The sequence below is a fragment of the Aegilops tauschii genome, chromosome 5 (genome assembly GCF_002575655.3).
Source record: "Aegilops tauschii subsp. strangulata cultivar AL8/78 chromosome 5, Aet v6.0, whole genome shotgun sequence".
NCBI classification, from domain to species: Eukaryota; Viridiplantae; Streptophyta; class Magnoliopsida; order Poales; family Poaceae; genus Aegilops; species Aegilops tauschii.
Window position 1 is genome coordinate 53,215,394 of NC_053039.3, and position 17,181 is coordinate 53,232,574.

Genomic DNA, 17,181 nt, shown 5'->3' on the forward strand with positions numbered 1-17,181 from the left:
GGCAGGCTTCACTATAGCCACGCCCCGTCTCGTCGTCGTTATGAGGGTGCAAACTTTGAGGGTGCAGTCTTGGCCGGCTTCTTGGAGGCGGCCCTCTCTAGGCTGGCTTCTTGGAGGCGGCCCTCTCTTGGCTGGCTTCATGGAGGCGGCCCTCTCTTGGCCGGCTTCTTGGAGGCGGCCCTCTCTTGGCCGGCTTCTTAGAGCCGGCCCTCTTGTGATTCTCTTCGGGAAGGCTTCTTAGGGCTGGGCCGTCTTCCTGTAGTCGGTTCGTGGGACAGGCGGCTAGGGGAAGGCGGCCCTGTCTTTTGTGGGCTTGAAGGCTCGATCGTCCTGATAATTTTCAAAGAGCCATGGGGAGTCGGTTAGGCTACCCGTGGCCATTTACTCCGACAGTCAATTTCTCTCGGAGTAGCCAACCAGCTAGTGGTTGTAGGGGGCGGCTATTTATAGCCTAGGGAGCAGCCCGACAGGATAAGACATAAATGCCCTTCAATGATATGACCGTTAGGTGGATAAGATATTTTGGGACAGCTGGCGCATAACACAACAACGGTCGGAAATTTGAGGTTCAAATTCCTCAGGGCTATCATGTTCCTCACTTGAAGGCAATCCGCACTGGCGAATTCCTAACTCCTCAGTCAGAACAAATTCCTCAGAGACCAGAAGTACTTCGTCTCTGTCACTGAAGAAATTGACTGAACTGCATGAGATTTCCAATGGCTTCACTCAAAAGGATTGGTAGGTGTAGGATTTTGAGATGAGCATCACTTGGAAGCTTTTCCTTAGTTTTTCCTCGACCCCCTTTAATAGTATGGTGTTTCCCATGACTCAAGAAAGAGAAAAACTAAACTATGAAAACAAAGTCTTCATGCTTCATATTCCTTGCATGAATATAGAGTCTTCACGGTCACACCAATTTCCTCACTTTCAAAGTCTTCAGAAATTCTTCAGAAATCCAAAGTCTTCAGTTTAAGACATTCATTTTTAGGGGTCGACTTTCTCTGTGAATATCAAACTCCTCATAGACTTATAGACCTGTGTACACTCACAAGCGCATCAGTCCCTTAACCTAAGTCTTCAATACACCAAAATCACTAAGGGGCACTAGATGCACTTACAAAATAGAACAATCATTATTCTCTGATTTAAATGAATAACCGTCTCGCATCAAACAAGATCCAGATATAATGTTCATGCTTAACGCTGGCACCAAATATTCAGGTCTAAAACTAATCCTGAAGGTAGATGTAGAGGTAGCGTGCCGACGGCGATCACATTGACTTTGGAACCATTTCCCACGCGCATCATCACCTCGTCCTTAGCCAATCTTCGCTTAATCCGTAGCCCCTGTTTCGAGTTGCAAATAGGAGCAACAGAACCAATATCAAATACCCAGGCGCTAATACGAGCATTAGTAAGGTACACATCAATAACATGTATATCAAATATACCTTTCACTTTGCCATCCTTCTTATCCGCCAAATACTTGGGGCAGTTCCGCTTCCAGTGACCAGTCCCTTTGCAGTAGAAGCACTCAGTCTCAGGCTTAGGTCCAGACTTGGGCTTCTTCACTTGAGCAGCAACTTGCTTGCCGTTCTTTTTGAAGTTCCCTTTCTTCCTTTTGCCCTTTTTCTTGAAACTAGTGGTCTTGTTAACCATCAACACTTGATGCTCCTTCTTGATTTCTGCCTCCGCAGCCTTTAGCATTGCGAAGAGCTCGGAAATTGTCTTATCCATCCCTTGCATATTATAGTTCATCATGAAGCTTTTGTAGCTTGGTGGCAGTGATTGAAGAACTCTGTCAATGACACTATCAACCGGAAGATTAACTCCCAGTTGAGTCAAGTGATTGTGGTACCCAGACATTCTGAGTATATGTTCACTGACAGAACTATTCTCCTCCATTTTGCAGCTGTAGAACTTGTTGGAGACTTCATATCTCTCAATCCGGGCATTTGCTTGAAATATTAACTTCAACTCCTGGAACATCTCATATGCTCCATGACGTTCAAAACATCGTTGAAGTCCCGGTTCTAAGCCGTAAAGCATGGCACACTGAACTATCGAGTAGTCATCAGCTTTGCTCTGCCAGACGTTCATAACATCTGGAGTTGCTCCTGCAGCGGGTCTTGCATCGAGCGGTGCTTCCAGGACGTAATTATTCTGTGCAGCAATGAGGATAATCCTCAAGTTACGGACCCAGTCCGTGTAGTTTCTACCATCATCTTTCAACTTAGCTTTCTCTAGGAATGCATTTAAAATTCAAAGGAACAGTAGCACGGGCATTTATCTACAACAACATAGACATGCAAAATACTATCAGGTACTAAGTTCATAATAAATTAAAGTTCAATTAATCATATTACTTAAGAACTCCCACTTAGATAGACATCCCTCTAATCATCTAAGTGATCACGTGATCCATATCAACTAAACCATGTCTGATCATTACGTGAGATGGAGTAGTTTTCAATGGTGAACATCACTATGTTGATCATATCTACTATATGATTCACGCTCGACCTTTCGGTCTCAGTGTTCCGAGGCCATATCTGCATATGCTAGGCTCGTCAAGTTTAACCCGAGTATTCTGCATGTGCAAAACTGGCTTGCACCCGTTGTATGTGAATGTAGAGCTTATCACACCCGATCATCACGTGGTGTCTCGGCACGACGAACTGTAGCAACGGTTCATACTCAGGGAGAACACTTGTACCTTGAAATTTAGTGAGAGATCATCTTATAATGCAACCGTCGTACTAAGCAAAATAAGATGCATAAAAAGATAAACATCACATGCAATCAAATAAGTGATATGATATGGCCATCATCATCTTGTGCCTTTGATCTCCATCTCCAAAACACCGTCATGATCACCATAGTCACCGGCTTGACACCTTGATCTCCATCGAAGCATCGTTGTCGTCTCGCCAACTATTGCTTCTACGACTATCGCTATCGCTTAGTGATAAAGTAAAGCAATTACATGGCAATTGCATTTCATACAATAAAGCGACAACCATATGGCTCATGCCAGTTGCCGATAACTGTTACAAAACATGATCATCTCATACAACAATTTATATATCATCACGTCTAGACCATATCACATCACAGCAAGCCCTGCAAAAACAAGTTAGACGTCCTCTACTTTGTTGTTGCAAGCTTTATGTGGCTGCTACGGGCTTCTAGCAAGAACCGTTCTTACCTACGCATCAAAACCACAACGATTTTGCGTCAAGTGTGTTGTTTTAACCTTCAACAAGGACCGGGCGTAGTCAAACTCAATTCAACTAAAGTTGGAGAAATAGACACCCACTAGCCACCTGTGTGCAACGCACGGCGGTAGAACCAGTCTCATGAACGCGGTCATGTAATGTCGGTCTGGGCCTCTTCATCCAACAATACCGCCGAATCAAAGTATGACATGCTGGTAAGCAGTATGACTATTATCGCCCACACTCGTGCATATAACATCTACGCATAGACCTGGCTTGGATGCCACTGTTGGGGAACATAGTATTTCAAAAAAATTTACCTACGATCACGCAAGATCTATCTAGGAGAAGCATAGCAACGAGCGGGGAGAGTCTTCCCACGTACCCTCGTAGACCGAAAGCGGAAGCGTTTAGTAACGCGGTTGATGTAGTCGAACGTCTTCACGATCCAACTACCGAACACACGGCACCTCCGCGATCTGCACACATTCAGCTCGGTGACGTCCCTCGAACTCTTGATCCGGTTGAGGCCGAGGGAGAGTTCCGTCAGCACGACGGCGTGGTGACGGTGATGATGAAATTACCGGCGCAGGGCTTCGCCTAAGCACTACGACGATATGACCGAGGTGTGTATCTATGGAGGGGGCACCGCACACGGCTAAAAGATCAACTTGTGTGCCCTAGGGTGCCCCCTTGCCCCCGTATATAAAGGAGGGAGGGGGAGGCCGGCCGGCCCTAGGGGGCGCGCCCAAGGAGGGGGCGCGCCCAAGGAGTCCTAGTAGGATTCCTCCACAAGGAAGAGAGGGGGAAGGAAGGAGAGGGAGAGGGAGTGGGAAAGGGGGGCGCCCCCCCTTTCCCTTGTCCAATTGAGACTGCAAGGGGGGCGCGGCCTGCCCTGGTTGCCCTCCTCTCTCTCCAACAAGGCCCATGGTGGCCCATTAGTTCCCCCGGGGGGTTTCGGTAACCCCTCCGACACTCCGTTTTTACCCGAAACTATCCGGAACACTTCCGGTGTCCGAATAACATGGTCCAATATATCAATATTTATGTCTCGACCATTTCGAGACTCCTCGTCATGTCCGTGATCTCATCCGGGACTCCGAACAACCTTCATTCATCAAATCACATAAACTCATAATACAAATCGTCATCGATGTTAAGCGTGCGGACCCTACGGGTTTGAGAACTATGTAGACATGACCGAGACACCTCTCCGGTCAATAACCAATAGCGAAACCTGGATGCTCATATTGGCTCCTACATATTCTACGAAGATCTTTATCGGTCAAACCGCATAACAACATACGTTGTTCCCTTTGTCATCGGTATGTTACTTGCCCGAGATTCGATCGTCGGTATCATCATACCTAGTTCAATCTTGTTACCGACAAGTCTCTTTACTCGTTCCGTAATGCATCAGCCCGCAACTAACTCATTAGTCACATTGCTTGCAAGGCTTATAGTGATGAGCATTACCGAGAGGGCCTAGAGATACCTCTCCGATACACGAAGTGACAAATCCTATTCTCGATCTATGCTAACTCAACAAACACCATCGGAGACACCTGTAGAGCATCTTTATAATCATCTAGTTACTTTGTGACGTTTGATAGCACACTAAGTGTTCCTCCGGTATTCGGGAGTTGCATAATCTCATAGTCATAGGAACATGTATAAGTCATGATGAAAGCAATAGCAATAAACTAATCGATCATAGTGCTAAGCTAACGGATGGGTCTTGTCCATCACATCATTCTCTAATGATGTGATCCCGTTCATCAAATGGCAACACATGTCTATGGCTAGGAAACTTAACCATCTTTGATTAACGAGCTAGTCTAGTAGAGGCATACTAGGGACACTCTGTTTGTCTATGTATTCACACATGTACTAAGTTTCCGATTAATATAATTCTAGCATGAATATAAACATTTATCATGATATAAGGAAATATAAATAACAACTTTATTATTGCCTCTAGGGCATGTTTCCTTCAAAACCTAGAAAAACGAAAAATGACCAGCTTAAAAAAGAGAGTGAATTGTGGGTTCGGAGAATCCCAAGTCATGTATTCCAAATTACTATAAACAATTATTTGGGCACCTCGTGTTCAACTTCATGTCTATGGATGAAGACACCATAGTGGATATCACACAACTCTCCTCGGAAGAGAATGATGTGTTGTCAGCACCTTTTACGAAAATGGAGGTGTATGCGGCCATCTCACAAATGAAGAATAGCAAAGTGGCAGGCCCATATGGTTTCCAGGCAAAAAGATATTGGAGATGTTGGGGACTATCAATGGGGACATGATGCCAATTTTTGAGGACTTACTCAACGGAAATCTTGGGTTGTTTAAACTCAACTTTGGCACGGTCACTTTGCTTCATAAGAAGGAGGATGTGGCGTGGATTAAGTGATTTCGTTCATTTTATTTGCTAACTGTTAGTTTCTTTTTTTATCGAATGGATAAAAATAGGCTAATAGTGATAGCACACATTGTGGTACATCCTACTCAAACGACTACCATGTCTGGCCAACACATCCTTGAGGGGGGTGGTCGTCCTTCATGAAACTATATTCATGAGTTGCACTCTAAGAACCTTGAGGAGATGAATTTTAAAGTGGATTTGTGAAACCCTATGATAAAGTCATTTAGGGTGGTACCGTCGGGATGAAAATCAGTGACGACGTATCGAGCACTATTTTAAAACCTGGGAAGGAGTCGCGGCCAGAGGATCCTATGACGCCAATCCTATTCAACATTGTTGTTGATCTGTTGGTGGTCATTATAGCAAAGGGTAAGCGGGATGGCCAGGTGGGTGGTCTCATCCAGGAAATCTATTGACGGGAAAGGGGTATCATTCTCTGGTAAGCGGGTGATACTATCATTTTTATGGAGCACGACGTGAACAAGACAGATAGTATGAAACCAATCGTTTGCCTTTTCTAGCAAGTGTGCAGACTTAAGATATTTTTCCAAAAAAGTGAACTATTCTGCTTTGAGCACGTCAAAGAGGAAGAGCATCATTCTAAACAACTTTGGCTATGAGGTCGGTAAGCTCCCGTTTGCTATCTTGGAATATCGATTCATTTTCGAAGGCTTACAGATAAAGAGTGGAAATGCATTATAAACAAGTTCAAAAAAAGTTCGGTCATTGGAAAGGAAAACTGATGTAATATGGCGAACGATTTGGTCCTGGTGATTTATGTGCTCACAAGCTTAGTCGTTGGAACGACGACGGCAAGGTGGGTGTCGTTCTTAGGCAGGGTAAGGAAGAGAGGAGCAGAGGAGGTAAAACAATGGCCTAGGGATGGTGTTTGGATGAGGCATGCATGTCCGGACTGATGTGGCAGACAATCCGACCAATCCCATTTATCCCTTACAAGTGGGATTGTCTGAAAATATCTAGACTTGTTGAGATAGACAATTGGGGAAGAGCAAGACATGTCCTGCCCTTATCCCAAGTTGCTCCTGCATTTTTTTAGGTCTAGTTTTTTAGGGGAATTGTTTTAGGGCTAGTTGCTTCCGCATAAATAAAAGAGGATCTGTGATCCTCAAAAAAAAAAAGAGGGAGAGCGCGCGAATCTGTAACCACACAAATGGGCCTAGTTTCCTGCCCAGCATCCCACTGGCCCACAAAAAGCCCACGAAACGGTGCTAACTGGGCGGTCGGACTCCGGCGCAAAACCCCGCCGCAGAAAGGAATCCTAAAACCCTAACTTACCACCCCCTTCCTCCCCCCCACCACACCGACCAATGGCGCCGCGCGGCAACCGCAGCAGCAAGAAGCCGCCGCCGCCGCGGGGCAAGGGCAAGGGCAAGCGCCCCTCGTCCGCCGCCGCCGGAGACGACCCCTTCTTCGAGTCGGAGCCCAAGCGCCGCCGCGCCCGCGCGGACGAGGACATCGAGAGCGGGGACAGCGACGACGACGCCCTCGCGCTGGGCGGCGCCGTCGTGGGCGAGGATGAGGAGGAGGAGAAGGAGGACCTGGAAACGGCCGGGGAGAAGAGGTTGCGGATGACCAAGGAGTACCTGGAGAGGATCACCGACGCGGTGAAGAGGAACAAGGAGGAAGAGGAGGAGGAGGACGACGAAGATGACGACGAGGATGATGGTTTGCCCGGGGGGAGGCGGGTCGCCAAGCTCCTCCGGAAGAAGCAGCTCGTGGAGAGCGGCAGGCAGCGCCTGAGCCTTGCCGCAAGGTGAGCAGCAATTCTCTGCGAATTTAATCTTTTATAAAAAAATTAGTGTCCTTCCATTTTGCAACCCGGTTGTTTTGATGCTATATAGGCACCTCCCTTAGACTGCCTTGCTCAAATCAAAATGATGCAGTAGGATTTTTGACCTTATGTATGTGACAAGGCATTGCAATTTGCAGGGTGTTACCGCCGGGACAGCAGGATGGATTCAAATTTATAGCCAAGCACCGGCAGCCAGTGACTGCCGTTGCTCTGTCTAAGGACAGTGACAAGGGCTTTTCGGCGTCCAAAGATGGAGTTATCCTCCATTGGGATGTCGAGACCGGGAAAAGCGAGAAGTATTTGTGGCCAACTGAAAAGGTGTTGGTTTCGCACCATGCTAAAGCTCCTCTGTCTAAAAAGAGAAGCCAGCAGGTGCTTGCACTGGCTGTTAGTTCCGATGGGCGATACTTGGCCACTGGTGGCTTCGATAGGCATATCCATTTGTGGGATGTTCGAACACGGGAGCACATACAGGTGTGGTACTCATCTTTCGATGATATAAGAGCTAACCATATTATTCAGAGAAATGCTTGCAAGTTTGATTCCTTTTTCTCGAACAAGCACCCTAATGTGTCATTGTATATTACAAGAAACTGTCAAGATGCCGCAGAATTTGTAACGGCCCAACCAAAACAAGGCAAACAAAAACTGAAAAACAGAAGGTCCCGACAGAAGCAAACCAAAACAATGATAAAAAGCAAAATTGTACAGCTAGCTAGCAGGAACTATCATGCTTGTAAAAATTGAAAATTGATTTTCTTTATTAATTTGTGTGACGGAATGGGTAGCTTATATTATTTCCATGTATGTGTGTTGTATATCAGAGTCATACTGGCTAATAACCCAAAACAAATCAAGGCAAACCACTTATATTCATCCGAGATGTTTCTCTTGAGCTGTTATCGCCTTCTCAATGTTATTTAGACAATATAAGCTATCAAACATTGTTTTGTTACTGCGCTCATAGTTTTTCTGGAAGGTGGAGTACAATCACAAAGTAGCAAGGAATAACGTTATATATCTATACATGTTGCATTTGCCAAGGCTGTTTGTAGAAAAGTACCCCCCCCCCCCCCCCCCCCATGTCACGTGTTCACTACCTACGAGACCCAAGATATTGTTGTCAGTATTGATCAATGTAGAATGCTGTAGCCCTTCGTAGATATTTGTTTGGGGTCTGCTACTGACCGGATGTATTCTTAGGTCAATTCACACGGAACTTGAGTTCCATATCAGGATCCGTTGACAAGTGTAAGCTGTTTGTTTGTGATTCAGAGAGCAGCATTTTCAGTTGGATTGTGGATGTTCTTTCGTTTAATGTCAGTGTGTATAGCTTACTTTTGCCTTGTAATATTCTGTCAGTCTGTATTTATCAAACTTCAAATACATATAACCTATTGTCCAATGCTAAATTGCCAATGATGGCCTTTCCCTCTTTTGGGCGCTTCTTATTTCTTTGGCCCCTGCACTAGCTTATCATGCAAGATCCATGATCCTTTTGGATCCACTCTTTACCGTTGTGCACATCTTTCTGGAAGTAACATATACTATCACTATTGATGCCCTCATGAGTCGGAGTTAATTTTACTACTATTGATGATGTTAATTGTTTGCCCTGCTTATGTAATTTAATTCAGTATTGTTTTCTGCTGTTCTGCAGGCATTCAGTGGACATAGAGGGCCAGTATCCTGTCTTGCTTTTGGCCTGGACTCTTCGGAGCTATTCTCTGGTTCTTATGATCGTTCAATAATGCAGTGGAATGCTGAAGATAGAACATACATGCACTGCCTATATGGTCATCAAGGTGAAATATTGACAACTGATGCACTCAGCAAAGATAGACTTCTGACTGTAGCACGGGATAGAACAATGCATCTTTGGAAGGTAATTTGCACTTAGCTCTGTTTCGTTTGCTGTAGCTTCTACGCTTAATATGTTTGTGCTACTATCAGATAACGCTGTGTTTTTCAATAAATAGGTGAGACACTGTGTGATTATCTGCATGTCTAGCTGTTTTCAATAAATAGGTAGCCTGATAAGACCTCATGTAAGGTTTTGAACAATGTGTGAACATGTAAATGACACTTTCATCTTTGTTTCATGCAACCAAGGAGAGATGCTTTAATTCTCGAACAGACATGCCTTTCTCTGTTAAGAAATGTAGGTGAAAACCTTGTAATGTCAGGACTTACCTTCCCATTTAATAAGCTTCCATTTCTTGGCAGATACCGGAGGAGTCACAGTTAGTCTTTCGCGCGCCTGCTGTGTCTTTGGAGTGCTGCTGTTTTATCGATGACAAGGAATATTTGTCTGGATCAGATGACGGAAGCCTCGAGCTTTGGAGTGTTATGAGAAAGAAGCCTACTCACATAATAAAAAATGCCCATCCAGCATTAGCTCCTAGTTCACTTGACAGTGCTGATGAAAAGTTGCCCAAAGGTAAAAGATACTTTCTCAATTCCGCTGCTCTCTTTCTGCGATAAAAAAAGAATCATTTCTTTTGATGCAAGGTATGGTAGGATTTTATCATTATTTGTTTAGCTTCTTATAGTGATTGGAAACTATGCAAAGATGTTATTTAACCAGGCAATATTAGTCATATTTCCCTTTTTCACCATGCGTTGGTAGTTTGGTACTTGTGGTCAATGCAGAGAGAACATTGCCTTCCTGTATGCTCCCTCATTTCAACAACTGAGATTATGTCATGTTTATTCCTCGTGCAACTATGCAGAAAATGGAATTTGTAAGCCTCAAAGCCTTTCATCAGCTCATTCATGGATTAGTGCTGTTGCTGCAAGAAAAGGTTCTGATCTGGCTGCGTCTGGAGCAGCAAATGGTGTTGTTCGCCTTTGGACAATTCAACCTGATTCAAAAGGGATGCAGCCATTGTTCGACTTGCCACTGGTATTGAACTCGCATTATTCTACTTCACCCCGGTGGTCATTACTTACTACCATAATGAGTACACTATCTTTTCTGTATGACCCTTTTGTAAGTCTGATCTGCAATTTGTCATGGGCAGGATGGCTTTGTCAATTCTCTTGCAATAGCAAAATTGGGACGCTTCATTGTTGCTGGTGTTGGCCGAGTAAGAGTTTTTCCCATCTTTTTTAGCTGGTGAAATTTGGTTGCGCGCGTAGTATGATCCAGAGGCTGAGAGAGTTGTCACTTTTTATATTGAAAAAATTTCACGATATGCAGACATGATAACACTAATGATGGTCATTCTTATGTTTGCTCTCAAGATATTTCGTGTAGCAGCACGAAACGAATTATCATACACTATTGTATCTTCAACAGCATGACTTGATTATCTCCATTTTCTTAGGAACCTCGTCTTGGGAAATGGGGCCGTGTCGCAACAGCAAAGAATGGGGTTGCAATTCACCGGCTTAGTCTACAAGATGACTCTGAAGATTTGTAAGGTAGATAGCCTGTGCATTGAGGAACACCCTGCGGCTTGTTCATACACTGTCAAGACGAAAAAAATTGTACCAACACCATGAGTGTCAGTCACACTTGCAGCTGAAAGATACAGGAAGGTTGAACCGCAAGCTTCACGCATGCTATAGTTCTATGATGCACCAGCTTTACCGTTTGGTTCAGTGAAGCAATTTCTGTGTGCAAGCACGGATGGAGAGGTGTTGGAATGATTGGATGTAGAATGCGTGATTTCTGGGGAATGTCATGTCCAGTTTTCTTCTCTGTTTCCATTGTAGACGGCAGGTGCAGGTTTGAAACCCTATTCTTTTGCGCCCTGCCTGAAATGATTGTCACAGGAAATTGTTGAGGTAGTTTTTTGCAGGGAAACATTTTTGTGGTTTTGGCTTTGGCGGGAGACATTCTATGTAATAGCAAATTTTGATGGCTGGTAGCGGTCTTTGGTGAAACTGAAATTTATGTTCTTTCCTCTTTGATACAAATATGATGGTAGATATATCTCAGACGTAATTGGGTCCACAAGTAGCCATTTTGTTTTCAAAAAAGTACAAGTGTAATCTTATAGTGAGACTAGGATAGCAGATGTGTGTACTGGGGACTTCGTAGAGAACCCCAAAGAAATGTGTAATATGTCTTAGATGTAGTTTTAGTTACCCTTCTGTTTCTATTTTTGCAGTAGGTAATCTGCCGTAGGTTTTCATATCAACAGGACACATAGAACAGATTCTATAAAGCAAACGAAAAGATAATGCCGCATGTGGATCATAGAAACACTGCAAACTTCAAATAAACATCAAACCATCCAACAACAAACTAAAAGATAAACCAATCGGCCAACAGAAAATATGTTACTTGGCCGTAACCCCTAAGCAAACGCAAACGTTCCAGTTTAAAGAACAGTGGGAACATCATGTTTCCATTAACCAAGATGTATCCAGTCACATCATCACCGAACACTGATTAGACCATCATGGTTCCATCAAACAGTTTTTTTTAGCAGAACCCTATCCGATCTCATTTACAGGAACCAAGGTCTGTTTACCCGCACCATGAGGCCAGTCTCAGACTGGAAACCCTCACATATATCATCAGACTGCACAAGACTCAAAACTCCCAGCTAGAAACATTTAGAGTTACCTTGCATTGCTGGGTTGCAAAGAACCACAGCACATCAAAACCGGATCATGCAAGATCCACACACGTAGCCAGTCTCAAGACTGGAAACCTTCGCATATATCATCAGACTCCAAACATAACCAGAAACAGCTAGGCTAACTACACTAGATCATTCAAACAGTAACCAGAAGTTGCGACAGGTGTATCCCAGAGACATTGTGATCGAAGACACTCAGCTTTACTGCGAAGGCCCACTTGTACTCGCTGTATTCTCTTCAGATAACCTTTTCACCATTCTGTAAAGATTGAATGTGAATTAACAGTTACAGAACATAAACACAAACTGATATGTAGTCACAAAACTACATAAACATTAACTGATATGTAGTCACAAAACTACATAAACATTGACTGATATGTAGTCACAAAACTACATAAACATTAACTGATATGTAGTCACAAAACTACATAAACATTAACTGATATGTAGTCACAAAACTACATAAACATTAACTGATATGTAGTCACAAAACTACATAAACATTAACTGATATGTAGTCACAAAAGCATCTTATGTGTGGAGTCCGATGAATTCCTGGTTGTCCGGTTCCAGGGCAAGACAAGCCTTTATAGCTAAAAGAGCCTTATCATATTGCTGCAAGGAATACAAACGACCAATCATCAAAACTAATGTATCCGATTTAGAGCATTACACATGTAAGTTCAAAATTGACGGTTTGGGAATAATGTATGTCGACGGCGTCTATATGGGAAATACTGCATATAAAATAAATAGATCCAGAAGCATAAATGGTTACTGCCCAGCAGCAACTGCCTTGGCAACGCCGCCTCAGTAACAGTAAATCAATTCAACAGCACAATTTTATGTAAATGTAAGCATACTAGCAATAAACTAATCCCAAATCACAAGGATATACAGCTTTTATAAACTATTCCCAATGCAAATCTGGTCATCCAACAGAAGTCCAAAACTAGTACACAAACTGGGCATCCAGCATTCCTGCGAAGTGCCTAGTTAGCATATTAACAAGCTACTTATTTTACCATGATACTGTTAAGAAAACAAGATACAGCTTATTGTGTAATCGGTATAACAAAATACTGCATGACCAACCTGTTTTGAGAAATAAGCACTTATGTACGTAGAAATACATTCCACTGTTATTTCATATTCAGATGACGTTATTCCAAAGTGTACACAGAGGTCGCATAGACTGCTGATGTTGCTCCAGTCCCATTCATCCATATCAGATTTTAAAGCCTGCCACATAAAGGAAATATAGTTCAAGTCTTCATGATACATCACAATTTGTACTGATGCAATGATTGGAATAAGGATGCAATGGCGACAATTCTACGTGTTTATAGGACTCAGTTTCATGGGTGCATCGCCATATTCGAATTGTAACATGACTGAAACTGGCAAGCCGACACTTTGCTACTCAGGAAATCCATACTTTTGGACATACCTTGCAAAGATAGGTCGCGACAACAACATTTCTAGCTTCCAGTTCAACAATTATTCTGGGGCGCAGCTGCTGGACTTTATTTGCTTTCCTCAAACGGTCCTAAAGCATAACGGATTTGTGAAATGTAAATAAATTATGCCACAAGAAAAACGGAAGCATTGAACACTGAAGTCAAAACAATACCTGATGCAAGAACTCTTCTGTCTGGACATGGCTGAGTAAATTTGCAACGGTCCAGTCCTCTATGCCAGCTATCTGTTCTGTTCTATCAAATAAAAGGTCGATGACCAGATTCCATTTGTTTTTGGCGGCGATGACCAATGCTGGTTCTTCAAGAAAATCCTATATTTTTAAGAGATACATGTCAAAAGGAGAGAAAACAACATAACATGACACCTAATAAATCCACAAAGAGACCGACGAAGACCTGGTCCAATATGTTCACATCTGCTCCATGGTTTAAAAGCGTTTTCATAAGAGCATGAGCTTCAGCCTCATTGGTTTTAACCAATGCCACTTTAGTGAACAAGGGAAGAGTACCCACATCAGATACCTTTCAAATGGCAAAATTATAGAAGAGCAAATATGAATTAGTGTGAAACTATGAACAGGGAAAACATTATAAATATAATAAGTAAAATGTTATTACCCCTGCAAGAAAGTTCTGACAGTCAACTGAAGTGCCGAACAGGAACAAATAAGTGGCGTGAAATTTCCAGCACTAGCAATGTTTACCTATTAGCAAATAAACGCAAATATAAACCACATTACAGAACCGAGTAAAGAAAACTATCTGATGCATAGTATGAAAAAAAAAAGCCACCTCATTGGGGAAATCCTGGTGAATAGCTTTAATAGCCCCAAGACTTCCTAAAAAGGCAGCGCTGTGGATAGCCTTCCCAAAACAAGTATTCCCCTCAATGGTTGCTCCCAGCCTCATCAGTTCAAGTAGAGCATCAGTATTATCTGAAAGGAAAACACAAATGAATATTCATAACATGACGGCAACAAGAACCAGAAATTTGAAATGGTGACAAATGCGTCACCACAGAAGCAGTCATACCATAGAAAACTGCCAAATGCAATGGAATTAACCCTGAATTATCTGTTGCATTCACATCAACGTGATGAGTGTTCACCAGACTGTCCATCAGAGCAATGTTTCCATCTCGGGCAGCAAAATGCAGGGGAGTTCGTCCTATAATTACTAGACCACATGAGAGAGCATTTCTAGATTATTGCATAAAACAATAACAACTAGTAATGTAGGAAGCCTACCAGCCACGTCATGAAGCCTAGAGCTTGGGTCGGAATGAAGATATTCCAGTAAACAAGTGGCAAGCAAGTTGTTTTTCTCCAGTAAAGCATAGCTGAGCACACCCACACCTTGAATCGGATTGTTTGCAAAAATGTTTACGTATTTCTCACTCTCTCCCATAGTCTTGGCCTCCTCTGCATTTTTTCAAAATTAAGAAAATAAGTAACCAGAACTACATGCTAGAACTCTGTTAAAAACTAATCATAACATCTTATACCTCTAATACTCTTTTTCTCCCTCGTAGTAGTGGCATAGAGTGTAGCGGTTATGAGTTTTTGGACCCCTTTAAAGAATGGATTGTGCGTGAGAGAGAGAGAGAGAGATGGAAAGAGGAGAAAATATAGTGTAAGTGGTAGAGATTGATTATTACTAAGCTGATCCTTATCTTCCTGAGTCCTGGGATTACCCCCATGCCTGCGACCCCTCCTCGCCCTTTGAGGAGGCATCTTTCTTAGAACCTGATACAGCAGAAACACAGAAACATATAAGCTGAGTAAACGCAAAATGAGTAACAATGGAAAGGTATTGTTACAAAATCACTACTATGAACAGCAGCATATAAACCGATAAAAACTAAACCACACAAATATAAGGGCATGTATAGCCATGTTGCGATAAATGCTAACCTAACTGTATGATTAATAGCAGATGTCTACTACTATTACTGATCAAGGCCAAGTGTACTCAAATACTCCTTTACTGTCTAAATAAGAACTAATATGTGCATTCAAGATAGTCCACATAATAGGAGTTGTTTGAATAAGAACTAATATGTGCATTCAAGATAGTCCTCATAATATACCAGCATTAACTGCCACCTTTACTGTCTGAATACTAGATCACTTCTATTATGGTCATAGCCAAGTGTATAATATCCAAGCATTCCCCTTATGATCTATAATGCATACATTATAACATAACAGATACATATGTATCAAACTGAAGCAAAATTTAATAAACCACATATCAACCAATTGAAGTCGCAAATTCGCATATCCCGAAAGACTTGAAACATAATAAGTGCACGTACGACCCCTGTCACGTCCTAGATCAGGAGTCTCAATTCACAAATTGGAGGATAGAAGGACGACGCCCTAAACGTAGACCAGATTGCAAAATCGAAGCATGAACGGGGAAGATCACCAGGTCAGATTCGCATTCACGGCAGGAAACTGATCTCGAAATGCCATCCGCGGCGCGAAACTGATTTCGAAATGCGATCCACGGCGGGAAACTGATGTCGAAATGCGACCCGCGGCGCGAAACTGATGTCGAAATGCAATCCGCGGCGCGAAACTGATATCTAAATGCGATCCGCGGCGGGGAACTGATCTCGCAAGGGGATTTGTGGCGCGTAAACCAACACTCGCAGAAGATTGAGGAGGCGAGGAAGACACACCTGCGGGGGCTGGCGACTGCGGCAGACGCGATCGAAGAAGAGAAGCGACGAGATCCTCGATCACGTCGTCCCGGCCCGGCGACGAGATTGAAGTACGGTTTCTGCGCCGCGGATAAAGGTTTAGGGAGGGGAGGGGAGGGGAGGCGAGGCGAGGCGAGGGGACTGGGAAGGTGCGGGTGTTCGACCCACGGACGCGGCTCGTGTGCTCCGCCTGGTTCCGGTTGCGCCTAACCGGAAACTACGTTTGGTCTTTCCCCTTTGTCACGTATAGAAAACTTGCGTGCAGAGCACGTCTACCTTTTCCTTTTGCAGGGAAGAGTTATTTTTGTATATTATACTGAAAATGGTAGGAGTATTTTTAAACTTCAAAAACATTTCAACGAATACATAATACTCCTCTGTATTACTAAAAAATATAATACTTTTTTTTTACATTGTCATAGTGTTAAAAAAGTTTTTTAATTAAGTTTGAGAGGTAGTAGGTTACAATTAAATCATAAATTTATCTGCATCTACATCACTGATTGTATTTTTTGTTGGTAGCTCACCAAGCTGGCCGCTTGATATAGTAATAGGATTTTTTGCCCGCTGTTATTTAATAAGAGGGGCTGGCCATACATTACAGTATATGCCCTAACTTAAGATCTAACTCCGGAGGCAACATCCTTTTACCCACTGCAACTATGCCGATATGGTGTTAAGTTGTAGGCAGTTTATTGTGCCTCTGTTGTGATCCTTTTTCCAACCAACATAATCCAGGCTTGAAATACATTGCTTTTGATGGATAAAGATGATGCGACAACCAGATGAACAAAGAACATAATAGTTAATGTGTTGTCTTTCACTTTGAATCAAATTGAAGGAGATATGTATAAGGTATTTAAAGTTATTTTCATAATTATTCTTATATATCAGAGTATACAATCTTATGTATATATTGAAATAAGAAGCAT

General features: G+C 42.9%; 2 protein-coding genes across 8 annotated transcripts; one reads left to right on the forward strand and one right to left on the reverse strand.

Moving 5' to 3' along the window:
- The first annotated feature begins 6,904 nt into the window (after positions 1–6,904).
- LOC109768469 (U3 snoRNP-associated protein-like YAOH) lies at positions 6,905–11,387 on the forward strand. The gene is made up of 7 exons (XM_020327184.4): positions 6,905–7,424; positions 7,601–7,937; positions 9,124–9,348; positions 9,690–9,903; positions 10,196–10,368; positions 10,487–10,552; positions 10,793–11,387. Exons 1-7 carry the CDS (start codon positions 6,979–6,981, stop codon positions 10,886–10,888), a joined length of 1,557 nt encoding a protein of 518 aa, XP_020182773.1. The 5' UTR covers positions 6,905–6,978; the 3' UTR covers positions 10,889–11,387.
- A 406-nt stretch (positions 11,388–11,793) lies between these two features.
- Positions 11,794–16,467, reverse strand: LOC109768467 (uncharacterized). Of its 7 annotated transcripts, XM_073499775.1 has the most exons (13): positions 16,229–16,467; positions 15,200–15,287; positions 15,047–15,112; positions 14,790–14,963; positions 14,575–14,709; positions 14,335–14,477; positions 14,161–14,246; positions 13,939–14,064; positions 13,695–13,853; positions 13,512–13,610; positions 13,157–13,303; positions 12,570–12,676; positions 11,794–12,317 (listed from the first exon to the last, which is right to left on the reverse strand). In XM_073499775.1, exons 8-12 carry the CDS (start codon positions 13,984–13,986, stop codon positions 12,593–12,595), a joined length of 537 nt encoding a protein of 178 aa, XP_073355876.1. In that variant the 5' UTR covers positions 13,987–14,064; positions 14,161–14,246; positions 14,335–14,477; positions 14,575–14,709; positions 14,790–14,963; positions 15,047–15,112; positions 15,200–15,287; positions 16,229–16,467; the 3' UTR covers positions 11,794–12,317; positions 12,570–12,592. The 7 variants fall into 6 exon arrangements, 4 of the variants coding, with proteins under 4 accessions (XP_073355876.1, XP_073355875.1, XP_073355878.1 ...); XR_012184041.1 differs by having other exon boundaries at positions 11,794–12,676; XR_012184040.1 differs by having other exon boundaries at positions 15,047–15,287.
- Between the last annotated feature and the right edge of the window lie 714 nt (positions 16,468–17,181).